Source organism: Leuciscus leuciscus, assembly GCF_965113295.1.
Source record: "Leuciscus leuciscus genome assembly, chromosome: 18".
Taxonomy (NCBI): domain Eukaryota; kingdom Metazoa; phylum Chordata; class Actinopteri; order Cypriniformes; family Leuciscidae; genus Leuciscus; species Leuciscus leuciscus.
The window spans coordinates 2,866,762-2,875,043 of NC_138742.1; the positions used below are offsets into that span (position 1 = coordinate 2,866,762).

Genomic DNA, 8,282 nt, shown 5'->3' on the forward strand with positions numbered 1-8,282 from the left:
AACCTACCCATCACACACACACAAACACACACACTAGCCCGACCGCTAAACCTACCCATCACACACACTAACCCGACCCCTAAACCTACCCATCACACAAAACATTTTTACATTTTCAAAAAAACTCATTCTGTATGATTTATAAGCTTGTTACCTCACTTTAGGTCCACAGTGACACGAGTCCCCATGAGTGTGTGTGCATTCAGGTTTAATAACCCACAATTTAATAGAAACTAATTTAATATAAACACACATACACACACACTCACAATAACAATCACACACATTCACACTCACACCCACTCACACCCACTCACACTCTCAGAATAACAATCACACACACACACTTACTCACACACCCACTCACACCCACTTACACACACACAGTTGGCATCCTCCTCCTAGGTAAACCCCACTCATATTAGTCTCTAATAAAGTACAAATGTAATCTTCCTCACCGGGCAGAAGTACGTGTTCTCCACGATGTGTTTGGCCACCAAGCCGTTCTGAGACGAGAGGCTCATGATGAGTGTGAGGGCGTCTCTGGCCTGCGTGCCGACTGTCCCGTCGCGGTGGATGAAGGGAATGAGGAGCGAGAACAGCAGAAAGTTTGCGGCTCCTTGATCCTGACTGCTGTGGAAGAACAGCTCCAACACAGAGGCTTCCTTCACCAGCACACGACACAGCTGATGCAGCAGAGACACCAGCTCAGCCTCCACAGTGCAGGCGGGCCCCATGGTGCAGGAGCTGCAGCTTTTGCCAGGAGCAGTGGGCCCCACAGTGGAGGAGCTGCAGCTTTTGCCAGGAACAGTGGGCCCCACGGTGCAGGTGGACCCTGCCGCAGAGCTGCAGCCTTTCCCAGGAGCAGTGGGCCCCATGGCGCAGGTGAGCCCTGCTGCGGTGCTGCAGCTTTTCCCAGGAGCAGTGGGGCCCAATGTGGAGGAGCTGTAGATTTTGCCAGGAGCAGTGGGCCCCATGGTGGAGGAGTTGCAGCCTTTACCAGGAGCAGTGGGCCCCATGGTGGAGGAGCTGTAGCTTTTGCCAGGAGCAGTGGGCCCCATGGTGGAGGAGCTGTAGCTTTTGCCAGGAGCAGTGGGCCCCATGGTGGAGGAGCTGTAGCTTTTGCCAGGAGCAGTGGGCCCCATGGTGGAGGAGCTGCAGCCTTTGCCAGGAGCAGTAGGCCCCACGGTGCAGGTGAGCCCTGCCGCGGAGCTGCAGCCTTTCCCAGGCGCAGTGGGCCCCACGGTGGAGGAGCTGGAGCAGGCGGACAGCAGCATCATCAGAGGTTTGAGGATGGGTTTGTGGTGTAGCAGGGGTTGTTTGGCTTGAGCCAGCAACATCTTGTACATGCGCAGCTGCTCCAGCTTCATGTCGTCGGTGAACTCCCGCCGCAGGCTCCACAGAAACAGCTTTTCCATTACGTTCTCCACCACCACGAACTCCAGAATGGTCCCCATGGCCCCGGCCTGACCGCTCTCCTCCTCCATCAGCAGGAACAGCATGTGCTCCACGTAGTTCTGCACGGCGCTTGCCTCGTCGCCCGGGATCGGGCCGAACCGCAGGCCGACGCCACCGCCACGGCCCGGGTCGTGCTTCTCCAGGATCCTCAAAACCTGACACAAACAAACGCAACCAATGAGAGTTTATGATCAACCAATACATCAACCAATGAGAGAGTTTTATGGGATTGAGTAGATAGTAATATTTTACATAAATGGATGGGCAGATAGATAGATAGATAGATAGATAGATAGATAGATAGATAGATAGATAGATAGATAGATAGATAGATAGATAGATAGATAGATAGATAGATAGATAGATAGACAGATAGATACCTGTGTCCAGTGGTTTTTGAAGACGATCATACATGTTTCGGGATCGACACCCTTCAGAGTCAGTGCTCGCCCTCCGTTACTACTGGAGACCAACATCCTGAAGCAGTGGGAGGAGCTAGACCATCATGCACCTCTGATGGGCCTCGTTCTCTTCTTCATGCCCTCCCAGCAACGAGGACCTGCAGAGCAACGAGTGACAGCTGACATGAAGCGAAAACTATCAGAGTTATGAGTCTGAAATGTAAATGAGAAGCTGTAGTTGTGTTTGAGGAGAGCAGGAAGAGTGAGCAGGGTGGAGGCGTCTTCTCCGACATTCCCAACATTCCCAACATTCCACAGCATTCCGAAGGAGTTCTTACCTCAGCGCAGCCATGGCAGCTGAGAGAGAGAGAGAGATGGAGAGGTTTATTATTTACTACTATTTTTATTGCTATGTTTATTTATGTAAAGTCTGTATTTTTTTATTCACTATTATTATTATTTTTTTTATATAGTGATACTAGTGCTTTGGCAATGTAAAGATTTCTTTCACCATGCCAATAAAGCTATTTTAAACCTGAATCTTTCTTGAGAGAGAGAGAGAGAGAGAGAGAGAGAGAGACAGACAGAGAGTGAGTGTGTGAGAGAGAGTGAGAGACAGAGAGAGTGAGAGGCAGAGAGTGATAGAGAGAGAGAGTGATAGAGAGAGAGAGTGAGAGACAGAGAGAGTGAGCAGAGAGAGACAGACAGAGAGAGAGAGGGAGAGTGAGAGACAGACAGAGAGAGTGAGAGAGAGACAGAGAGAGGGAGGGAGAGTGAAAGACAGAGGGAGGGAGAGTAAAAGACAGAGAGAGAGGGAGACAGACAGAGAGTGAGAGACAGAGAGAGAGAGTGAGAGACAGAGAGATAGAGTGAGAGACAGAGAGTGAGATATAGAGTGAGAGAGAGTGAGAGGCAGAGAGAGAGAGAGATTTTTAATGTTTAAATCGTTTCTAGTGTGTGAGTTTTATGTTGCCATGAAATGTCGGTACAACATTTAAAGTCGGCATGAAATAGAAATTCACCCTATCTATGTTCTAAATGCATATTATCAAACTCATTGTGAACAATACGACTGACAATAACAATAGACACTGTTGTTTCTGCAGCAACTTTCAGCATATTTCCTAACAACGTCTGACGTTAATGTTTTACATGCTGGATGTGAGTCACATAAACATGCAAAATCTGATCAGAGCACTCATTGATTTCCAGAAATGCGGTTTGAATAGAATTGCAAACCACATATGAAAGAAGCTCAAAACAGATTTTTGTCAAATATTTAATAAAAATCACATTTCATTTAATTTAAATTGGAAATGCAGAAAATGGGATTTTGTGAATGTTCGATTTTGTGAATGTTTCTTAAATGATCAGATGCACCATTTTCAGCAGCTGGACTATTAAACGTGGAAAACCTCCACAGACGCGCACTGAAAGAGGGACTGGAACTACATCTGGAGATTTGAGCCAGAAAACAACCAAACAGAAACCCTCAAAAACATGTAACATGCAAATATCTAGAAATTTTATAACACACACTTGACCTTTAACAAAGTTTACTGTAATTCTGGTCTGACAGTGTGTGTTGGTAATTACAGAGGAGTTCAGTTCATCAGGCATTGCGTGCTAAAAACAAATATGTGGAATATATACAAAAATCATTTATAAAACATATCTTTATAAACATAAATGTCATTTTTTAAGTCAGAAAGTCAGAAAAAATGTTGAGAGAGACAGAAACAAGTACTGTACAAAAAAAAGCCCTTTCTAATATTGCGCGAAGCTGAAAATACAAGATTAATCTCTATTTCTGTCCCAGATAATCTGAGGGTCTGCAAAGCTGATTTTACGTCAGTTATGCGTTTTGATCTGATCTCGTGACCATCACTATAGTCAGTTCTTCTCAGTTCACACGCAGAATCACACACAACTGATGTGGCATTACTTCTGTTTCAGTGTTTCACACTTCTTTGTGTCAAACACTTGTGTTTGTGCATCTTTCTTTCAAACAAACATCACTTGCTTTGATATTTTGTTATGTCACTGATACACTTTTATGTGTCCAGATATTTTTTGAAGTCAATGTACTCATATTCAACATCAGAATTTAGGTGAAAAACCAGCTTTTAATGTTGTTTATGTGTCTATGTGGTGTTTTTAATATGCTTTAAGACAAACCATGTGTAAATTCATAAGTCGACAGCATTGCTGAGTATTTCCTCCTTAAAACTGCAGTGAACCAAAGACAGTCTCAGAAACACGCTTTGAAATCGCTGGTGTTTCTGACGTCACAAACTACCTTGTAACCAATCAGATCAACGTGTGATCGTCAACCAGTGGCTCTCTGAGCTGAGTGAGTGAGTGGAGGCGGTGCTCATTTGCATATTCATAGAACCGCGCATACTAAATGAGGCAAGTGTGTAGAGTTACATTCAAGATAATTTTAAGGCATGAACAATTTTCTTTTTCACTTTTTCACTTTTTTGGAGATCAAAGATGAGTTTTAAGGGATAAAATTATTGACTACTGGGGAACTTTAAAGAAACTTAAACTGGTGCAAAATAATATAATTGTAACATTAACAACGTTTAATTCAAAACACTTTATTTCTGTTTTCTTTTTCGTCTAATGCTGATTTCTATTAATGATAATAATAACTGATTACGATTAACTGGTCAACAACTTTAACCACTGATTGGATACGTTCTGGAAATGTTATGAACAAACAAACGTTCTTCCAGTAACGTTAATAGAACGTTCTTTTTAAAGTTATCTGGTCTTTAATAATGTTTTCGAAACGTTAGCAGCACAAAAACGTTACAACAACGCGTTATTTTTTCCTGAAACGTTTAAGTTGATGTTTTTTAAACGCTACTATGTTTTTCAGAACGTTCAGAGAACATTCAAATGTTACATGTTTGCAAAATGGAATGTTCCCCAACGTTCGTGTAAACAAAGAAACATTTAGAACGTTTAGAACAGAACATTCAGAAATGATGTTTCATAATGTAATGTGAACTTTTAAACGTTCTTAGAACACATGTTGTGTTAACTGGAAAACACCTGTGAATCTCTATTTAATTATCCGTTGAACTAATCACCTCTTTTAATCACTTAGGCCTATATTTCAGAGATCAAAGACTTCCACACTATAATAAAGCACAGATTTGAAATCATATATTATTTGAGAGAAGGCTTATCTGAAACTCACCAGCGTTCCTCCAGTGACGCAGGGTTTCTTCTGCTGTTCTGCTGTTAAACTGACCCGCAATTCTCCTAATCTTCTGGATGATCCATAATTCATGACGCTTCTGTCTTACAAAAACACCTGTGTATTAATGTAAAGTCAGTTTTAAATAAGACACCGGCCTTTATGTGTTGAGAAACACTGTCAGAGCAGAACACAGAGCAACTCAGCAGAGCAAAACACTCGCAGAGATTAGAGTGATTAGAGCCTGTGCGCGCGCTCGTGTGCGCGTGCCTGTAAAGCCTCTAATGACAGCTGTCAGTTGTTGTGTGCTCGTGATTTATAAACGCCATTAATGTAGGATAAAGCCCGTTTATCTTCGAATAAAACAGATGTTATTAGACAATCGTTTGTTTGGACGTAGAAACTGGCTCAAAACCCGTCCTCGCTATTCCGTATGATTCAATAAAGCATGTGTCTCATAGTCATAGTCTAACATGTATAGGAAACTGTTACTTCAGATTCACTTGCACAAAACACACAAATTACTTGCGTTAAATGTTTCCATAAAGAGAAACGCAAACAACAGCGACAGTGTGTGGAGGATTTGCGCATTTCTGATCTTCATTTTAATGTGAGAAAATCTTATCAGAAAAGCCAAACGGGAACCAAACGAATATAGAGAAAGATTCTCAAATTTAACCCACAAAACCAATTTTTGGTCTGCAGAACGTTCTGGAAACGTTAGTGGCCTATTATGAGCCCAGTTATCCAAAAAGTTTAATCCGGATCAGAATAATCTAGATTTGGAAATCCCATCCCAGACAGCAACATATGTCGGCCCAGATCCATGAGGAGCCAGGTGTGGGCCAGATGAGGGCCAGATGAGGAGCCAGATGAGGAGCCAGGTGTGGGCCAGATGTGGGCCAGATGAGGGCCAGATGAGGGCCAGATGTGGGCCGACACTGAGTTGCTTTCTGGGATGTTTTTCTATCCAGAATCAGGAAATCTTACTTTTGTGTTTTCAAAACAAAACAGGAGTGGAGTCAGATATCACTATCCTGTCAGATATATCTGTAAAGTAAAAATAACATGACAGATTAAATAGGAGTGGAATAAAAAAATAAAATAAAAAGATACTAAGGTCACTAAATAAAATTGTTCAACTTAATGTGTTTGTTTAAATTGAGTTAAAATCTATTGATTGCAACGACTTATGATATTTTTTAAAATTAAATTCAACGAATGTTTTTTTTCAGTTTGGAGTCAGTGTGAAAAACTTAATATAGGCTATAAATGTGAATATATTAGGGCTGTCAAGCGATTACATTTTTATATCTAATTAATTACATGATGTGGCGATTAATTAATCTAATTAATCGCACATCAAATTTGGCTGAGAAATTATGGCCAAAAAGATAATTTAAAGTCATTAATGTGTTAAATGAGAAACGCATCAAATAGACATTACAAAAAGTAGCTTTAGAAATAAATATTTATTTGATTCAACAGAATTTATTACACATATACTCATAGGCCATGATTTTTTCTTTCATAATCTGCATCTGAATGGGTATTTATTTATATATATTTACAGACCAAAACAGTTTGGTTACCCACATTCTTCAAAATATCTTCTTTTTTAATGTTCTGCAAAAGACAGAAAAGCCACACAGGTTTGTAAGGTGAGTAAATATTGAATTTTCATTTTTGAGCAAACCAAAATATATATATGTTTTAATTTTTTTAATGAAGTTATACTCGAGTGAGTCAAAGAAACTGAACCAACAGAGAAAGTTCCACTTATTATTACCAAACTGGTTTTCATGCGTCACATGATCACTACATCATCATTTCCAGATCTCAGTTTGTGTTCAGTTTTCATTAGTTTAATAAGTGAAGAATGAGTAGATGTGTTTTGACTTTTGCATAACACTTTACAATAAGACTCATTAGTTAACATTAGTTAATGTACTAACTAACATGAACTAACAATGAGCAATACATTTGTTACTGTATTTGTTAATCTTTGTTAATGTTAGTTAATAAAAATACAGCTGTTAGTTCACAGTGCATTAACTAATGTCAACAAGATTTTAATAATGTATTAGTAGGCTAAATGCTGAAATTAACATGAACAAAGATTCATAAATGCTGTATAAGTGCAGTTGATTATTAGTTCATGCTAACTAATGTAGAACTAATTAACCTTATTTTAAAGTGTTGCCAAAGTTTCTATAATAATCACATTTCCGCCAGAAACGTGAACGTTTACTTATTTTACACACCTCCCAAATCCACAAATGTGCATCATCAGAGCCGCCTTAACCTAATGTTAGGCCCCGGGGCTGAGAGGTTTTGTAGGCCCCCCATCCCCTCAATTTAAAGAGTCTCATTTTAAAAAAGTGTAATAGCCTATCTAGGTAATCTACATCACAAAATGCATTAGTTTCTTTTGAGACCTACAACAGTGATTTTTTTAAATATTGTTTTTCATTTTAATATTGTTATTAACATATCACTGAGCACATAAACACAAGACACTTTATTTAACAACCACACACAGCAACTAAATTTCAACTTTATGCAAATGAGAAGCGATTTTCGCGAGCGACGACCAATAGGAAAGAAGCCTTTCAGTGGAGCTCAGCTCCCGTCACCTTCTCGAGTGAAATTGCATGTGAATCGGCAAGACCGAAGAGTTCAAGGGCGATTTCACTGTTTTATATGATTTGACTGTAACTAACCACAAACATGGATATAATAAAATGATGCATGGAAAAGAAACTGTCGACAGTCTCAGTGAGTTTAATTCATACATTTATAGTTCGAGTGTTGTAGTTTTATGATGCAAGTTTAGCACGGCTGCAGTTCATTTTACAGTGCATTATGTTGACTATTAGGGACAAGAAAATGTATTTGTAAAGCCTATTTGTCAAATTCGGATGACGTTTTAGTAATTGATGACAGTATGAGTGAGTTTAATTTGTAGATTGATCGATCGTTAATGATTTAATCCCTGAACACTGCTGTGTGTAATATAAAAACACTCTCCCAACAGCATACTGTTTCTTTTGAGCCTAATTCCTAGTCAAATTAAAATGATATAGTTGTATAATATCACTTGTGGTGGTGTTTTGTATAGATGTGGCCAGACGAGCAGTCTCATTCGCGCCGCGGGACCTCTAGACGCGCGTAAACGCGTCTTTACAACACTGAAATCACTCGCGCCAGAC

The 8,282-nt window shown here is 40.1% G+C and overlaps 1 protein-coding gene across 3 annotated transcripts in view; it reads right to left on the reverse strand.

The window, feature by feature from the left end:
• Window positions 1-5,293, reverse strand: part of fhip1ab (FHF complex subunit HOOK interacting protein 1Ab) — a 19,550-nt gene extending 14,257 nt beyond the window's left edge. The window contains exons 1-5 of one of the 3 annotated variants that reach the window (XM_082145827.1): window positions 5,071-5,293; window positions 2,198-2,216; window positions 1,839-2,017; window positions 1,220-1,613; window positions 459-1,162 (exon numbers count right to left, since the gene is read on the reverse strand). In XM_082145827.1, coding sequence (XP_082001953.1) covers window positions 459-1,162; window positions 1,220-1,613; window positions 1,839-1,934 — 1,194 coding nt within the window. In that variant the 5' untranslated portion in view covers window positions 1,935-2,017; window positions 2,198-2,216; window positions 5,071-5,293. The other 2 variants (XM_082145825.1, XM_082145826.1) reach the window with 2 other exon arrangements.
• Between the last annotated feature and the right edge of the window lie 2,989 nt (window positions 5,294-8,282).